Source organism: Lontra canadensis, unplaced genomic scaffold (genome assembly GCF_010015895.1).
Source record: "Lontra canadensis isolate GAN:19392208 unplaced genomic scaffold, GSC_riverotter_1.0 scaffold135, whole genome shotgun sequence".
Lineage (NCBI taxonomy): Eukaryota > Metazoa > Chordata > Mammalia > Carnivora > Mustelidae > Lontra > Lontra canadensis.
Genome location: NW_022631129.1, coordinates 93,421 through 112,540, shown reverse-complemented (window position 1 = coordinate 112,540; position 19,120 = coordinate 93,421). Strand labels below are relative to the sequence as shown.

General features: G+C 38.4%; 1 protein-coding gene across 4 annotated transcripts in view; it reads right to left on the bottom strand.

Annotated features, from left to right (window-relative positions):
- The window catches only part of TUBGCP5 (tubulin gamma complex associated protein 5), an 83,202-nt gene that overhangs the window by 8,446 nt on the left and 55,636 nt on the right, over window positions 1-19,120 (bottom strand). For all 4 annotated transcript variants that reach the window (XM_032843085.1, XM_032843087.1, XM_032843086.1 and 1 more), the window contains 11 exons: window positions 16,611-16,813; window positions 14,971-15,086; window positions 13,161-13,429; window positions 12,604-12,802; window positions 11,779-11,967; window positions 10,585-10,767; window positions 5,111-5,195; window positions 4,884-5,004; window positions 4,183-4,361; window positions 2,705-2,830; window positions 1,987-2,075 (listed from right to left, as the gene is read on the bottom strand). In XM_032843085.1, the coding sequence (XP_032698976.1) occupies window positions 1,987-2,075; window positions 2,705-2,830; window positions 4,183-4,361; window positions 4,884-5,004; window positions 5,111-5,195; window positions 10,585-10,767; window positions 11,779-11,967; window positions 12,604-12,802; window positions 13,161-13,429; window positions 14,971-15,086; window positions 16,611-16,813 (1,759 nt within the window). The remainder of the gene's footprint in view (window positions 1-1,986; window positions 2,076-2,704; window positions 2,831-4,182; window positions 4,362-4,883; window positions 5,005-5,110; window positions 5,196-10,584; window positions 10,768-11,778; window positions 11,968-12,603; window positions 12,803-13,160; window positions 13,430-14,970; window positions 15,087-16,610; window positions 16,814-19,120) is intronic.

Genomic DNA, 19,120 nt, shown 5'->3' with positions numbered 1-19,120 from the left:
CTTCTGAATGACAGCCTTGCTGGATATTCTTGGCTGCATATTTCTCCCATTTAGTACACTGATTATATAACATGCCAGTCCTTTTGGACTGCCAGTTCTCTGTGCCCAGGTCTGCCACCAGCCTTATATTTCTATCCTTGCAGATTCAGGACCTCTTTTCCCGAGTGGCTTTCAGGATTCTCTCTTTATTTCTGAAATCTGCAAGCTTCACTATTATATGTCAAAGGGTTGACCTATTTTTATTGATTTTTGAGGGTGGAGTTCTCTGTGGTTCCTGGATTTGAATGCTTGTTTTCTTCCCCAGGAAGTTCTCAGCTATAATTTGTTCAACCTTAATTCAACCTATAAACCTTCTGCCTCTCTCTCTCTTCATTTTTGGGGACCCCTATTATCTGCATATTATTTTGCTTTCAGGAATTGCTAATTTCTTGCAGTCTCCCTTTGTGATCCAGTAGTTATTTTTCCCTCTTCTTTTCAGCTTCCTTATTTTCCATCATTTTGTCTTCTATATCACTGACTTCTCCTCTGCCTCATTCATCCTTGGCATTAGAGACTCCATTTTTTTTTTTAAATTTTATTATTTTTTTATTTTCAGTATAACAGTATTCCTTGTTTTTGCACCACACTCAGTGCTCCACGCAATCCGTATCCTCTCTAATACCCACCACCTGGTTCCCCCAATCTCCCAACCCTGCCCTTCAAACCCCTCAGATTGTTTTTCAGAGTCCATAGTCTCTCATGTTTTACCTCCCCTTCCAATTTCCCCCAACTCCCTTCTCCTCTCTAACTCCCCTTGTCCTCCAAGGTAATTGTTATGCTCCACAAGTAAGTGAAACCATATGATAATTGACTCTCTCTGCTTGACTTACTTCACTCAGCGTAATCTCTTCCAGTCCCGTCCATGTTGCTACAAAAGAGACTCCATTTTTGACTGCATCCCAGTAATAGCATTTTTAGTTTTGGCCTGATTAAATTTTAGCTTTTATTTCTCCAGTAAGGGATTTTGTAGTGTCTCCTACGGTTTTTTCAAGCCCAGACAGTATCTTTATAATCACTTCAAATTCTAGTTCAGACATCTTACTTATATCCATATTTAAATTCCTGGCATTGAGTGCTATGCCCTGTTCTTTCTTTCATGCTGAATTTCTCCATCTGGTCATTATGTCCAGAAAAGAATAAAAGAAAGAGAAAAGACAACATACCAACAAGAAAACAGAAAAAAATAACAAAACAAACCAGAAGAAAATAAAAACAAGACAAAATAAGAAAAAAGCCAAACCACAAATGAACTGAATGAAACAAAATACTAGATCCTGGGTTTATTTTGGTCTGCTTATTAAAAAGAAACTAGATTCCTAAATAGGAAAGAAAGGAAAACATATATATATACATATATATATATATATGAAAATAAAGTAAAATAAAAAAGTAAAATAAAAGTAAAGTAAGATAAAATATACAATGTATAGAAAGTAAATATATGTATATAAAACATACATGTAAAAGTTAAAATAATTGAAAAAATAAGAAAACAGCAAAAAAAAAATAAAACTGAAAGACTAAAGAATAATAAACTGCAAATGTTATATACTGTTTTCCCCACAAGCTGAAGTTGTGCAGTTCTGTATGATCAGTGAATTTGGTGCTGGTTGGATGTTCCTGTTGGTCATCTTGGGGAGAGGCCTATTGTGCTGATTCTCAGTGCCCTTGTGGTGGTGAAATTGCACTTCCCTTGCTAGGGGGCCAAGCTCAGTGTTAGTGGCTCTGGATTCCACTTTGTGGTGCTGTTTTGCTCCTTGAAGGGTTTCAGCACCAATGGGGGCAGGCGATGAAATTGGCGGCGCCCCATTCTCTAGCCCCAGAGCTGGAAGTTTGTGCCGCCCACTCTTCAGTGAGCCGTCAAAGAAAAGCAGTCATTCATAAGCCAGTTTTAAAAGGGAAACTGAAATGGTCAAAATGTAGAGGTTCCACAAGCTATATACTTACTGCCATGCCCCCAGACCTGCTTGCCAACCATCTGCAAACATGAGAGCCAAATTCAATACCTTCATGATGGCTTCTTTCACAAAACTGACCTGGAGATTAAAGCCACAGACAGAATATAGGCTCTGTAACTATGTTTGGACACTGACACCAACACTTTTATTTAATCTACATGAGTCACAGAAAAAGTTCATCAATGCAATGACAGCCTTCAATATAATATGGAAGGGTGCTGGCTGTGAATAAGTGTACCTGGAATCAGGCCACATATCTAATGCACCTGTGATATAGGGAATATTAGCAGCAGAGTCTGACCAACAGAGCAAGTGACGATTTCCTAGGATGGCCATTTAAATGCACCAACAAAAGGAAGCAAGTAATCTATTGGCTATAAATGGACTTAATCCTGTATATTCTCACTAAGCTGGTTGCACTTCCTGACTAAAGCACTACTATTCCACAACTGCAGACACAATCTTCCAACTGAATCTAAGTGCAGAGCAAGGTGCAGATGATCGTAATACAGTTCATGTCTGTTTCTCTCAGATATAATTTCTCGTAAAATGTAAAATAATTTCTCGTAAATTTGTAACTTAATTTGGTCATTCCTGATAGACTATTCTGCTTAATAAGTATAAAATTCTGAAGTGGAGAGACAACCTCCCTTGGCCAGTTTCATTCCTGCTTCAGTGGCCAAATCTGCAGATACCCTCTCACATACCTTTTCTCTCAGCAAACAACGATCATGGATGGTTGATAAGTATCTATAGTGAATCTTAATCAACTGATCTAAATCCTTGGCTTCCTCGACTTGATGTTGAAACTCCAGCCCTGTACTGTGAAGAATCTTGAAGAGAAAGATGAAAAGTTTATTAATCATCAGACTTCTATGAAGATGTGTACGCTAGACACAAAAAACTTTATATCAATCTCTTCTACTCCTCTCAAATTCTTTCTTCAATAATTACATCTGTAAAATCTACAAAATGCCTTCTTTAAAGGCTGACATTCTTATCTTAGAATAATGATGGGGGGCCAGTTCTTTAGGAAATCCATTCACAGAGTAAACAAATGCCTTACTCTGGACTAACAGACTGTTCCTGGTGGGAAGGGGCAAGTATATCAAATCACATACAAAAAGCATTTTTTAAAAAATTATCGGGTAAATTAAACTTATATGTTTTCGGAAGTTCCAATGTTTTTATAATAATCTTCTTTAAAAGGAGCATAGATGTAATTTAACTAGAAAATAAGAAGCAAAAACTTAAACTCCTACCATATATACTCTCAATAAGAAGGGTTTAAGGCTGTCTCTGAAAGCCAATGCATGGTAAGCAGAAAGCACCTCTGCCATATGCATCACATCTAAAACACAGGCTTCAAAGGCTCACTTCTTCCAAATAAAACAAGTTTTAGAACTTGTATACAAATAAGTTTTCCTTTTTAAACCAATCATTTTAAATCCCAAATGAGTACTGTCTCCTTAGAATTCTGCTATTGTTCAATTATCTGAACTTCTCTTTCAGACCTCCTCTAGATCTGGTTTTAAGATGTATAAGAAAAGCAGTTTCATTTACTTTGTAATGAGTTATTTCTTGTTTGTAGGAAAAAAAATGTATTTATATAATCTGGCTGCATCTTCCTCCTTGCACACCACACTAGCCTGACAGTAACTGGCTGTTACTAAAATTTGAAGCCATTTTCTAGGGACAGATCTGTCACCACCGATAAAGTTTAAAAGACTATACTGCAAGTTCTGAAGGCAATTCCAGAAGAGGAGCTCTGGGTATGCCCATCCTAAGAGGCTGCTGGACAGGAGGGACAGGAATCTCCAGATGCATGCGCTCTGGCATGTTTAAAAAAACATTTTCCAGGGCACCTGGGTGGCTCAGTGGGTTAAAGCCTCTGCTTCGGCTCAGGTCAGGGTCCCAGGGTCCTGGGATCGAGCCCCACATCAGGCTCTCTGCTCAACGGGGATCCTGCTTCCTCCTCTTTCTCTGCCTATCTCCTCTGCCTACTTGTAATCTCTGTCAGTCAAATAAATAAATAAAAATCTTTAAAAAATATTAAAAAAAAAATTTTCCCCCACTGTCATGTTACTTTATGATCAAATATTTTATATGCGCTATTGTTACACTTACAGTCTACAAGTACTTTGTGGGCTCTTATAACTATATCACAAGTAATTCAGACACAAACCCTGGTCATGATGTAGTTGTGTAAGCTGTTCACAAAGTGCATGAGCTTTACTCTCAAGAGGAACATACGATGAATCTGCTGTCTTATTGGTTCCTTTTGTGATCCAAACTGAGCAGTTGTGCCTTGTTCACATAAAAATCCTTCTCTGAGTTGTGGTTTTCCAGCAGTACTAGCTAGTTCTGTAGAAGATTGAAAGAGCAGAGTAAGTGAGAAGAACATCTACTCAAACTGCACCCGTGCCACTGCACAGGGGTGGGACTTCTGATGTGGTCATCACCTGCAAAGGGCACTCTACAGAAAGCACATTAAGGACCCTACCTTCAGTGTCTCTGGAAGGTAAAGTAGTGAAAAGTTCCCCTTATCACTGTCATTAAAACCTAAATGTCAACTTGAGGAAATAAAGAAAACAAAAAACAACTAAATGCCAAGTCCCAATACTCTGTCATTAAATTTTTTTTTCATAATTTAAGAATATTTATTCTGGCTAAATTCCTCATCAAGCTGTTATATTTCAGACTGACTGCAGTACAATTCCCTGGTATTTCATTCAGGGAAGTTAATTTTGACAACTGCAAAACTGTTCCTATAAATACTTGTCATCTGGGCACTTGTGTATACATAAAAAATGACCAAAGATTACCCATTTCTTTATTTCAGGGCTAAAATGCAACTATAATTTATCTGTTGAAAATAAATCTTACCACCAAACAGTAAAACATCCAGACTATATTTTGCCCATTTTATTTGCAATAAGAGAAGGAACACCTGATTATAAATTTTTTGACATTCCAAACTTATAACAATATCCACAGGCCATGGGATCTATGAAAACAAAAACAGAAAATTAGAGTAGAAAGTAACCTACCTATTACTTGCATGGTGTAATTTAATAGAAAACAATATTCTTACAAAATATATCAGCACGTACCTTATAGCTCAGGGTCAGACCATCTAAGATATGAACAGGGAGTTTCTTCTTGGTTGTGTCAATATTTTCATAAGATATAGACAGCCTAGACAAAGAAATTTCAGTTTTAGTTTGTGAAAGTACTAAGCTCAAATAAAAATACTCTTTAAAAAACCATCAGCATTTTAACATTTATATCATATTTCAAATAAGACATATTTCATAAAAGGAATGCAAATATTTCAATAAAGGTTTTCTATCATGTATTCCAGGATAGAAATTTGGTTTTAGAAGTAAGAGGAGCAAAGTTTTTTAATAATGGGTTTAGCTGTGAAAGAGAAGAGATACTTATATGTAGTAAGTTAGGAAAAAAGATGACCTCAAGGAAGAAGATATAATGGTAACAGGCTGGGTGCTTAATACAGATAAAATTCAGGCAACAGGGCGGTGGAGGGAGACTGCTCGTTGCCCTGGACAGTGTGTTCAAGTCCGTCGACAGCAGTGGGGCCTAAAGCAAAGGTGTATACACACTGCTTTACCTACTCTTTTCTAACACTGGTTTGAATGTGACTCTCAAAAGAAAGAAGCAACAAATGTGCATGGAAACATCTTTGCACCAGGTGCCACATGGGCAATTAACTGCCCTTACTCATTTAATTCTCACAGTAGTCCTGTAAGTGGACTGGGAAATGATGTAACTTTCCCACAATAACACGGGCATCAAGTGATGAAACCAGGATGCAGACCACGGAAACAACCAGAGATGGAAAGCACAGTGTGTTACTTATAAATTAGTCAGTTCATTCCATGTCACAGGCACTAGTTAGTATTTTTTTTTTTTTTAGCTTGTAAGTTATGTGCCTCCACTGCATACTTAGTAGGCACTTACAGAATACCTTATTTGTCAGTCACCATGCCAAGCAGGTGAAAGAAAGTCAATCCCCAGAGAAAATCCCAAAGCAGACACACAGTGCTGCACCAATCCAGGCCAAGCAGGACTTTGTAGGAGAACAGACCATTGCCAGGCCATGCAAATAGAAGAGCATAAAACTGGAGGAAGCTATAAAGCAGGGAAAGTATAGCTCTTCAGCAAACCAGAAATATTCCAAATTCCTGAAATGAAAAGTTTGGTAGGAAAATATGATGTGTCTGTATGTGTACACATACTAGAATTGAGGCTGGGAAATGAACCAGATAGTAAAACTTGCCCTCTCATGAGAAAGAGCTCAGCCCATCTGTTACAAGGAGCCAATGAGCCTGAATACAACTGGTGGAGGGAGTTGCTGTAACACTGTAGTCACTCTGGTGGCCCTGTCTGGGTCAAATGGAAGGGAGTGAAGCTGAGACACAGAGACAGGAGGTGTCAGGGAGGAGCTCTTGAGTAAGCACTGAGCAGTAAGGGGAAATGTTACCTAGGAGGCAGAACTGAACAACCAGGGAGGTGTGGGAGCTAGGACAGAGGAAGGAATCTAGGGTGAGCCACACTGCTTTTGGGTATTGGGATGAACAATAGTGCTTGATAGTGATGAGCTCAGTTTTGGAAACATGACATCTGAGTGTAGCCACAAGCTGCTGCCTGTGCAGGCACCTAGGCTAAAGGTACTGATGGTGCATAAGGGGTCACTAAAGCCATTAATAGGGACTGGAAGTCCCAGGCAGGAGTACTGAGGCTGTGCCAAAGGCAGGTGGGAAGCACGAGGCCCAGAGAGAGATTACAGAAAGAGCAAGAGGGATGTGGAAGGGTTGTAAGGCAGGGATTCTAGGCAGGGCAGGGGAGCAGCATTGGCACTGATGCTGGAATTGAGAGGGAGACTGGAGGGCCAGACAGCAAGCCTGAGGATGCAGAGTGCTGCTTATAACATATCGAAGCCACAGCGGAAGGGGTGGCTCACTTCTCCTGAATTAATCTAGGAATAGAATGCAATCTCAATAAAAATACCATCAGAGTTTTTGTTTTGGTGGAGCCAGACAAGTTGACAATAAAGTACATTTGGAAAAATAAACAAGGATAGCCAAGAAAGCCCTATTATTAAAACAGGATATTATCAGCACATCAATAAATAGAACAGGGAAATAGAATGGAAAATCTAGAAAGATATTCAAGTACATATGAAAATTTAATGATAAAGGGGCATGTCAAATAAATGCAGGAAAGATGGATTTTTTTTTAAAGAAATAAGTGATGGGAAAAGAAAAGAAATAAGTGATGGGAACCAATCAGTCATTTAGAAAAAGATAAAACTAGATCTATTTCTCATGTTTTTAGCTGGATAAATTCCAAATGGATCAATATCAAATGTAAAAACAATCTATTCAAGTATTAGAAGAAAAGATGGGTGAATTTCTTTGTAACCTGGGAAAAAGTAAAACTTTTTAAAAAAAGATTTTATTTATTTATTTGAGAGAGAGAGAGAGAATGAGAGAGAGACCAGGAGACAGGAGAGGTGAGAGGGAGAAGGAGACTCCCTGCTGAGCAGGGAACCTGATGTGGGACTTGATCCTGGACCTCCAGGATCATGACCTGAGCTGAAGGCAGGTCATGCTGCCTAACCAACTGAGCCACCAGGTGCCGCAGGTAAAACTTTCTTAACTCAAACCCTAAAAGTAGTAAGAGAAAAGACTGGTAAATTATAGAACTAAAAAAATCTGTATCACAAAACAACAACAAATTATTATACCATAAGCAGAATGAAAGGACAAATGTCTAACTGGGAAACATATATAATATAAACAGCTTCTAAAAATGGAGAGAATAAGAGACCAGTAACCTGATACTAACAGAAATGGTGGCAAAAGATATGGATAGTTTACATTAAAAAATTCAAAAATAAACATATGGAAAGATGATAAAGCTCACTCTTATTAGAACAATTAAAATGGAAACTATACTTAGATACCGTTTCTCATCAGACTGGTAAAATTCCAAAAGTCTGACAACCTATTCTATTGGTAAGGCTGTGGAGAAAGTCACTCTACACATTGTTGGTGGGAATCAGAAATAAGACAGTCCATATGAAGAGAAATTTGGGAATAGCTAGCAGAATTATATACACATTTACCCTTTTACCCAGCAATCCCATTCTAGGAATATATTCCAAAGTTACACTGGCAAAAATATGAAATGAGATGTACAAGACTACTCAGTCATTGCAGATATGCACAGCAGAAAAACAGAAACCCAAATGCCCACCAAAAGAACAACTGATTGAAAGAATACAGTGGAAAGCCAGTCAGCTGTAAAGGAGTAAGGACAAGCTCTCTAGCTTACAAATGGAGTGGGTGTAAGATACATTAGTAACATAATGAAAAATAAAGATGCCAGAGTGGGCAATGCATGTTACCTTTTGTATTACATGCAACAGTTGCCTAAAGGAAAGGGAGGAAAAGGGCAGAAACAGAAACAGAAGACAGATCTTCCTAGAAGTATCACTGTACCAATGATTTTAACTTGGGAAATACACAGCTGCTTACATAATTAAGAAACAAAATTGAATCAAGAAATAAAACAAAGCAGTTCCTAAAAGTAGAAAATAAACTAAAACAAATGAACTTGACCCTATGTTAAATTGGTGGCATAATCACATGGAGAATTATTCCAAGTAACCTTGAAATAGAATATTCTGATAATTTGACAGTGTAGGAAGAGAAAACAATCACAAACAGTAATTTAAACTCTCAGTGGGCTTCTTGCTATTATGGTTATTTTGGAACTATTAAATATTATAGAATTTAAAAAACCATTAGTTATGTCAGTGTGTTAATAAGCACTCAAGAGAAGAAATACAAAGAGGGCACCTGGGCGGCTCAGTGGGTTAAGCCTCTGCCTTCAGCTCAGGTCATGATCTCAGGGTCCTGGGACCGAGCCCCGCATAGGGCTCTCTGCTCAGCGGGAAGCCTGCTTCCCTCCCTCTCTCTGCCTTTCTGCCTACTTGTAATCTCTCTCTCTGTCAAATAAATAAATAAAATCTTAAAAAAAAAGGATATACAAAGAAAGAAGTGAAAACTAATCTTTAATATAAACTAGAAATATCAATATGAAATTATGATTAATTTACTTTTCCTACACATTTCATTTCTCTCTCCACCGAGAAAACCTAGTAGTACTGACAATCCAATACTGATGAATACTCTGGCACCCGATAAAGGGCTTTTTAAGCCACCAAATAGATGGGCCCAGTGCTCCTGGGAGAGGTGTACAGGCCTAAGGCAGAAGGTGCACAGGACAAGCCTGTACACAGTCTGTCTAGTCCTGAAAGTAAGGACTCTCTGAAATTATTAGGGTCATATGAAGGGGTTCCCTCTGGCTAAAAATTCGAGTCTGAGCAACAAAAAAACAAAAACTATAATAGACTGTGGTATTAAACATAACAAATCCATGAGTTTCTGCTGGTAGTGAAAAACAACTTTTCCTGGGGGGTTGCTGGGCACAAATTCCTTCAGCTGTTAGTCTGCTTTTACTAACCACATAACTGATAAAAATTCTGCTTTTATGGATGAATTAAAGGTAATAAATAAGGAATGAATCCACTAAGTAGTAGCTTGGTAACCTGGCATGTCTGTGAGGAAAGGAATGCTTTGTCTGGCATGTCACGTTAATTATTATGACTACTATTTTTGAAGGACCAGTGAGGGAGCCGAGAAAGGAAGCCAAGTAAGAGAGCTGAGCAGGGACATGGAGAAGGAAAAAGGATCGCCAGGAAGTGTAGAAGATGAGTCTGCTTCACAAAGATCTGGTGGTACCAGCCCATAGACCTGGGTGAGTTGAATGTTCAGCAGGCAGACTGATAGGGAGACAGGGCTGATTAGCTCCACAGCAGGGCATAAGCTGACATAAGAGCTTGAGAAAGCCACTAGACCACTAGGGATGATGTAACAGTCTGAAAACATGCAACTCTGTCCAGTAAGTGGTGGAATTTATTTTCCACTCCTAAACCTGGGCTTTATTTTCCACTCCTAAACCTGGAATTTATTTTCCACTCCTAAACCTGGGCTGACCTGTGATTTGGTTTGACCAACAGCATGTGGTGGAAGTGAAGGTCTATAAAGCCTGGAGCTCAGGCCTCAGCAAGCCCTTAGGGTTTTGTTCTCATTGTCTCAGAACATCGCTTAAGACTCCTATGTAAGGAGGTCAGCACAGCTGGCTGGAGGGCAAGGCCAGTGGAACAGAGAGGTGCCACACCCAATGGCTAGCACTGACTCCAGTCTTGTGAGGGAGGCCATGAAACCCTGACAGCCTACATGGCCTCATATTATCATCTTTTATTTAGTGGGCAAATCATTTAGCTATCTTCTGCTTTGGTTTTATAATATGAAAAATAATACTGCAAAATTCATAGGGTTAATGTGAAGATTAAATAATATTATGTAAAAATTCATAGAACAAAAATTCATAGAAGAACATATATGTAAAAATTCATATGTAAAAAAACCCAGAATCTGTTGTTCATGGATAATTTTATATTACTTAAAATAAAAAGGTGCCTCCTATATTTTACCGTGAACTATCTTCAGGATACCGTTGTCCTACTGCTTCTTGAAGCTGGACATTAAGAAAAGACACATTCTGCCAGGTTTCCTTTTCTCTTATTTTATCAAAAATTGATGTATAGAAGTCATACATGGTATCTCCACCTTCCATTAAGAAAAAATTCCTCATGGCCTGTAAGTACTCAACCAACCTAAATGGAGAGAAAATAAGTGACAGAAAGATCTTATACTCATGAGACAGAACTCTGGACAAGTACCAGTTTTTGTAAACTATTTTTGTAAACTAATTTTGAAATAGGTTTACATTCTACATTTAGTAAAAACAGAAACATTAACAACTTTTAAAGAGTTATAAAATAACAAAAACAGTATATGGCTGCCTTTAATAGTCAGAAATAAATTACTTTTCTATAACATTGTAGAAGGATAGGAAATGTCAAAAAAGTAAAACAAACTAAAGTTAGTCCAAAGCCTGCTATTCATAGTGAATTTCTATTGTTAATATTGGGGTATTTCTTTCCAGTCTTTTTTTCTATGCATTAAAAAAATAGTTCCCACCATATTATATATTCTGCTTCTTAAGCTTTAAGAACATTTTACATTATTTAAAACTCTGGATAAACATAATTTATAACATGAACTTTATAAAGTTCATACATGACATGGATATGCTTTTATTTAAAGAACTAGTCATCCATTACTAAGTAATTTCATGTTCTTCCCTCTGACAGAAAACTTTCTGATGGGTATTTTTGTGCAACAAGTTTTTTCTGCATTACTTTCAGGACAGAGTCTCAGATACAAAGGATTAAATTTTGCAATATAATGGTGTGAAACACTGACGATTAGTTGATTCTCTCAAAAGAAAACCATTTACTAAATACCCATTTCCTACTCAATTAAAATTAATGATTAACTTGAAATACAGGTTTTAAAATAATTTCAACTGTTTTTTTTTTTTTTAAAGATTTTATTTATTTATTTGATAGAGAGATCACAAGCAGACAGAGAGGCAGGCAGAGAGAGAGGAGGAAGCAGGCTCCCCGCTGAGCAGAGAGCCCGATGCGGGGCTCGATCCCAGGACTCCGAGATCATGACCTGAGCCGAAGGCAGCGGCTTAACCCACTGAGCCACCCAGGCGCCCCAATTTCAACTGTTCTTAAAGTACAATAAGCTATCTAGTTTAAACTACTCCCTTATACCTGTAATCTTTTTTTAGAGTTCGCATGAGGTTTCCACAGCACTCTAGGTATTGCTTATCAATATGAGGATAGAGGCAAGATCTCAGTGTTAACTCAAAAGTCTGGCACGTCACAGATTCTGATGATCTATCCACACATATATCTCCACCAGCAAACTTCTCATGAAAGTCACTCTGTTCCAAATACAACCTTTAGGAAAAAAAATGTCTCTTTTTATGAGCTGCTGTCAACAGAATTCCCTTAATCAAAACTTCAGAGTCCCATTTTTATATTTAGTGTTAAAAGTACCAACTATTACAGAAAGAAACTTTTCCCCCCAAAATATCCTTCAATGAAAGTTTTTCAGCCACTTCTGCCTTAAGGGTCAAGTACTGGGTAGGTTTTTTTTAGCTACTGGCTTCAGGCAGTGAAATGGCCATTAGATAATAGGGTGCTGTGTGGGTATTAATGATTACTTCATTAGGCTATGCACCTAAAAACACCTAAGGGCCAAGATGCATTTTAAGCAGGGTGTGTGTGTGTGTGTGTGTGTGTGTGTATGTGTTTATCTGATGCCTGCACACGACCCAGACTTTCAGAAATATCTTCTGTTTGAGCAACAGCAACTCCCAACGGATATAGGGCACATGAAAGTCTGTGGACTTTAACAAACAAGGAGACCAAATTGAATGCAATGTCTTCTTGCATTCCATTCATTAGAAAAGATAAGCTACAAAGATTTTTATTTTTAGTTGAAAAGCCCTACCTGGCAGAAATAAATGGTTACTAAATAGTAACTGCACAGATTCTATTTCAATCCTCCAAAATCTTACAGGTATGCATCACCTTGCAAAGTTAATTGCCAGGAGTGGATCGTGAACATCATCCAGTTCAAGATGTCTTTCAGCAATGGACTGCATCTTAATTAGGTTCTCTTTGGTTGCCTGCTGCTCACTGAGGACCTGTGTAGTAGAATCTTCTCCATGTCGAAGACGTGACTGTACAGATTCCAGAAACAGGGTATATAAGCTTTTTCTTTCTGCATCTGAAACATAAAAAAATATGTACAGTGAACTGCGTTCTGGTATATAACAGTAAGTAATGTTAAGAAATATTAAGTAGTTTTATCTTAATATAGTATTTTTGGTATAATTTGGTATTTGGTATGTGGAACTTATTATCACTGCTATCACTGCCTTTGAAACACAGTGCTAAAAGTTTCCAGTGAGGACAATCTTTTTAATCAGGAGCACTAATTTGATCAAGGGCATAATTTCCACAAAAATAAAAGGCTTTAATAATTTTCAAACTACAAAATAATTACTATCTATCTCAGGATGACAAGAGTAAAGAGAGAACAGATGCCTGAATGCTGAGTGATATAGGAAGAAGGAAACTGCTACCTCTGGCTGTGTCCTGGGATGTGGTGCTCTCCACACACTGCAGATTCTTCAGCAGCTGCATTGACTTGCCAGCCATAATTATCTGCTTAAGGACAGGTTTGAGGAAGGACACCATGGTATGCTGCCTGCTGGAGGGCCCCTGGTCACTGCCAGAACTTGCACTAGCATTATCACTCATTTTTTCTTCATTTTCTGTCTTTTCCGATACGCTGTATAGTGTATAAGTTGCATACCAAAAGTCTCTGTGATTTACTGGAACATTTTTGTTTCTATAGAGATTCAAAAGAATTATAAAAGTCAACTTTTCTGCCATAAAAACAACATGTCTGTTCTAGCTGAGAACGTTGCCCAGACATTCCAAAACACAGTAATATCTATTATTAGTAAAATGAAGCAATCTTCAGGCAAATGGTGCAGAGGTTTCATTTGACTTCAGTTCAACACAGAGAAGTGGATAAATACTCTGAATGGCGCAGGTAAAATTTAACTAAGTAGAAAGTTTCCTGAATTGGAATTAAACAAAATATGATTACTTTGATTCTCTTTACAGGTGGAATAAAAATTTACCTATTTTGTCATTTCTTACAAAAATAATCTCTAGACTGCTCTTTTTTTTTACATAGGTTTTTTTTTTTTTTTTTTTTTTTTTATGTAGGCTCCACACCCAGCATGGAGTCCAACATGGGGCTTGATCTCAAGATCCTGAGATTAAGACCTGAGCTGAAATCAAGAGTTGGACACTTGACTGACGGAACCACCTAGGTGGCCCTCAACATAGATTTTTTTTTTTTTTTAAGAAAATGATTTTATTCATTTGTCAGAGAGACAGCGAGGGGACAAGCAGGGGGAGCAGAAGTCAGAGAGAGAAGCAGACTCCCAGCTGTGCAGGAAGCATGATGCAGGACTCCATCCCAGGACCCTGAGATCATGACCTGAGCCAAAGGCAGATGTTTAACCAACTGAGCCACCCAGACGTCCCTCCACATAGATTCTTAACTGAACTGCTTTTAACAATGAAACAGTGCTCACTCATCACCCTTTAAGAACAACCAGAATCCCATTTTCACAAAAATTATCATGTAAAATCAATGAAAAACAATATAATGACACACATGACTCAGAGAAGGCCTGCTAGTTTATATGAGCACTGCATAAAAGGGTTACCTTTTCAGAGCTGTAAGGACTTAATGTTCTCCTTCCTGATTAAATGGATAGCTATCCATAAAAACCATATATCTAAACAGACTGCATAATTTAAAACTGAGTTAAGAGAGTTCTACACATTGTAGTTTGTATGATTCTGTTCAGAAAAATCAATTAACTGAAGGGAAAATCATAATAAATGAATTATGATTTTTCATAATTGTTTTATTTAATATTATACTAAGAAGGTTAACAAAAAAACATAGCCAATTTGGAGAAATATTTTTTTTGTAATATTTTCATATCTTTTATCCTATCGATAATTATAATGGGAATTAGTTGAAGTCATTTGATATCACCTAAATTCATTCTATGGGAAGCAATGTGCCTTTTATAGTACCAGCGAACTATAAACACATTACCATTTAAAAAAAAAGAATTTGCTAAGAAAAGCTGTAAACGGACATTAAAATTTGGAAACTTTTTTTGGTACCTGACATCTCCTATAAAAATGTAAAAGAACTTGTTTATGGTAAAAACACAGCTCTGTCACTCACACTGGTCTCCCCCAGTATTACCTGAACTAACAAAATTGCATGATTTTCCTGTGAGAGAAAAGAGGTACAAGCAGCACCCCACACTTCCCAAGATGTGCATGGGACCTGACCTCTGGATGATGAACTCCCTTGCGCAGTCACATAGGTGCCCATGCACGATCCACTCATCCACAATCTGCAGGTAGGGTCGCACCGTTTCCACCCAGAGAGAGAAGAGTAGTGAAACCTGAGGACAAAGTCAATTCTCAGAACTCCCTTGCCTCTGGATAAAATGAAGTTTAAACATTTCTGATATACTTTTTTTTTTTTTTTTTAAAGAGAGGGAGAGAAAGAGAGAGAGCATGTGCATGAGGGGGCAGATACCGAGAGGTAGAGAGAATCTTGAGGAGGCTCCATGCAGAGCATGAAGCTTGACGGGGGTGAGAGGGGGGTTGATCTTAACAAATCTGAGATCACGACCTGAGCCAAAATCAAGTCAGATGCTTAACCAACTGAGCCATATAGGCACCCCTCTGAAACACCTTTTAAAAAGGTGATCGGATTTCTGTTTTTTGACACAAAGAAAGTAAAAATCCAAAACATATCCTATAAAATCCTTATGAAAACTCACCTAATATGAGATGACGACATTGTCTGTAGTCCATACCAGGATTCTCTTGAGAGTGAAAGTTAAAGAGGGAAAACAGCTCTAAGCTGGATAATCCAAAATCAGGTACAGCTACCCTACCTAATGTACGCTATTAGCAAAATGTCCATCAAGAATGAGGAAATGAGAGATGCCTGGGTGGCTCAGTCAGTTAAGCGGCTGCCTTTAGCTCAGGTCAGGATCCCAGGGTCCTGGGATCGAGTCCCATATAAGGCTCCTTGCTCAGCTAGGGAGTCTGCGTCTCCCCCTGCCTCCCTCTCCCTCTGCCTGCCTTCTCCCTCTGCTTCTGCTCTCTCTCTGACAAATAAATAAAATCTTAAAAAGAATAAGGAAATGGTTTCATTTTACTATTTACATTTTTCATTTTTCCAGTAGGAAAAAAACTGCATAGCTGAAAGAAATCAACTGGTTTTATACTGAAGTAAAGTACTAAAATGGTGAGAAAACAGTTATATCAATAAACTAGGAAAGACCTAAAATGTGTATTCAAACAAACATGCAGCTTTCTAGATTATATTCTCTTGAACTTTTTAAAAATTGTGATCAAAAAAAGTAACACAAAAATACACTATCTTAAGCATTTTTAAGTGTACAATTCAGTAGTGTTAAGTATATTTATATTGTTGTGAAAACAGATCTCTGGCAATATGCTGAGAAACCCAAACTCTGTACCTATTAAATATCTTCCCTTTTCTCCTCTCCCCAGTCTGTGGCAGAACCATTCTTCCTGTTTCTATGAAATTTGACTACTCTAGATACCTTATATAATAGATTTGTATTTTTATTGAAAAAAGAGCTGTTGCAAATATCTATATAAGTCAGCTAGCTATTTTTCAAATCTAGCTTTTATGTTTTGCTTTGTCCTTGTTGCACCCTCCCATGACCTCTGTGATTAAAGCCAAGAAGCTGGTTTCTTGTAGCCTTGAATTTAGAGGCTAATTTTTAAACTAATTTTTTATTTTTTCAGTGTTTAAAAACTCTGAACAGCTGTCTGACACAGCGTGATTTAAGCCCTATTTTTACAAAGAGCTATAATAGGCTGTCTACCACTCCTTCGGCTGAACAGAATGGAGTCATACAACTTAGGATGAAGGTCTTACGTACTGTTTGCTCAGAGGCTTCTCCAACATTGTCATATTCGAGAATGGCCTTGTACAGTGTGTTGAGTAGGTGAGATGCCCGAACAACATTTCGAGTGTCAGGTGGAACTTCTGCTACTCCAGTACTAAATACTTTATGCAGAACCTTGAGCTGAGCCAGTCGAGGTGACAACTTGTCCACCACTATTGCAAGAGTTATTGTAGTGTCTGCAAAATATTAAGAAATCAAACTCATTAGCAAGGAAGAGTATCTGCATTGAGAATGTGATATAAATGCTAAGTCACTTATGGAAAGACATGGCAAACTGGTGGGTTTTAATCTCATATCATAAGGAGCTAATTTCCCTAAAGAAAGAAAAAACAGCTCAGAAGAAAAATAATGTGTAAAGGAACTAACAGTTAAGGGGAGAGGAAATAAAAGTGATTCTTAAACATATAGAGATATTTGGGGCGCCTGGGTGGCTCAGTGGGTTAAGCCGCTGCCTTCGGCTCAGGTCATGATCTCAGGGTCCTGGGATCGAGCCCCGCATCGGGCTCTCTGCTCAGCAGGGAGCCTGCTTCCTCCTCTCTGCCTGCCTCTCTGCCTGCTTGTGATCTCTCTCTGTCAAATAAATAAATAAAATCTTTAAAAAAAAAACATATAGAGATATTTAACCTCAATTATAATAAAAGAAAACAAAGCTATATTGGGCAAATAAAAAACAGACTTCAGTGGGCTACTTTATTAGTGAGGGGGTGGTTACTACAAAGGGGAACAAGAATAAGTTTTTTCATGGGGATGGCAGAACTCTGTATCCTGAAGATGGAAGAGGATATACAAATATATACATGTGATAAAGTGTCACAGAACTATACATGAAGATATTACTCCCATCCCCACAAAACAGCAAATACCTATAAAACTGGTGAAATTCATGTCAGGTCTGCAGACCAATTAATGTATTGTGCCAATGTCAATTTCCTAGTTTGGATAACCTAATACGATTATGTTAGGGTGGGAATTATTGGGAGAAGTTAGGTGATGGGAACCCAGGACTTTTGGGTACTATTTTTTGTAGTAGTTGAAAATGAAAGTAGAGGGCAAGGGAAAGCTGACACTGGTTAACATTTTATACCTGTTTGATAATACACTGTTGAAAACACACTGTTCATTGGCAAGAGGGTGAGGAAACAGATATTCATATCCATTGCTGGCAACTAGTCTCTATGGAGAACCATGGGCGATATGTATCAAAATCACACATGCCATTACACACACACATCACATGCCATCACATAACATAGGAATTCCATTAAGAATTTATGCTATAGGGATGGGAAAAGATGGAGGAGGACTAGGGGATCTGATTTTAATTGGTCCCCTGAATTTAGTTGGATATCTACCAAATGATTCTGAATACCCACAAAATCAGCCTGACATCTAAGAACATATATCTAGATCTCTACAAACAGAATATATCCCACGGTCTTGAGGTATGATGCAGGGAGCCAAAATTCTGCTTGTAGATATCGGAAGATAAATAGAAGGGGGAGGGATATAACACTGGAGAACAAAGGCTTCTGGGCTGGGGCCTGGGCACAGACTTGCAGACCAGTAGTGGTGGGGAAAGGACTTTAGTGCAGCCCCCAGACAGGATCCAGGAGCCGTGGGTGTGCGTGTGTGAACCTGGGTGGCCTGTGGTTTTAGAAACACAAAGGGCAGAGATGGGCCCAGGCCTGGTTGCTGTGGGATGCACAACTGGAGAGGCTGTGGTTTTTAGCAGCGCAGACAGAAAGGGAGATAGTGTGGCCTGGTGAACTCAGTGAAGAGCACACTGTGATTTCTCTATTCTGAGAGGTTTGGAATCAGTCACTTGTGCTCTGGCTCTGGGAAGAGATGCCATCAGAGAACAAAAGCCCCTCAAAAAATGGTTTTCACTGAGGGCCTCCTTCCCCCACTCCCCCACTAGGGGGCAAGGTAAGTCTGCGCAAGCAAGGTTGCCTGAGTAACAGTGTGGCAGGCCCCTCCCGCAGAAGACAGGCTGGAAGAATAAAACGATGACAGCCCTAAGGTTCCTTTAAACCAGGTGCATCTTGCTTGCGTCATGGTTAATACTTTGGACTCTACATTCCCACAACCACCCTCCAACTGAATGACTAAGAAGAGGAACCCCCAAGAAAGAGAAGAATCAGAAACTGTGGCCTCTGTCACAGACCGAATGGATATGAATATAAGCAAGATGTCAGAAATAGACTTCAGAGTCACAATTATGAAGTCTGTATCTAGCCTTGAGAAAAATATTAGTGACAATATAGAATCTTTAAGGACAGAAATGAGATCTAATCAGGCCGAACTTAAAATGCTGTGAGTGAGATGCTCTCTAAACTGGATATTCTGACAGCCAGGATAAATGAGGCAGAAGAACGAATTAGTGAGCTAGCAGATAAGATGATAAAAAAGAAGGAACCCAAGGAGGCATGGGAAAAAACAGATTAAAGCCCAAGAAATCAGACTGATAGGATAAATAATGCAAT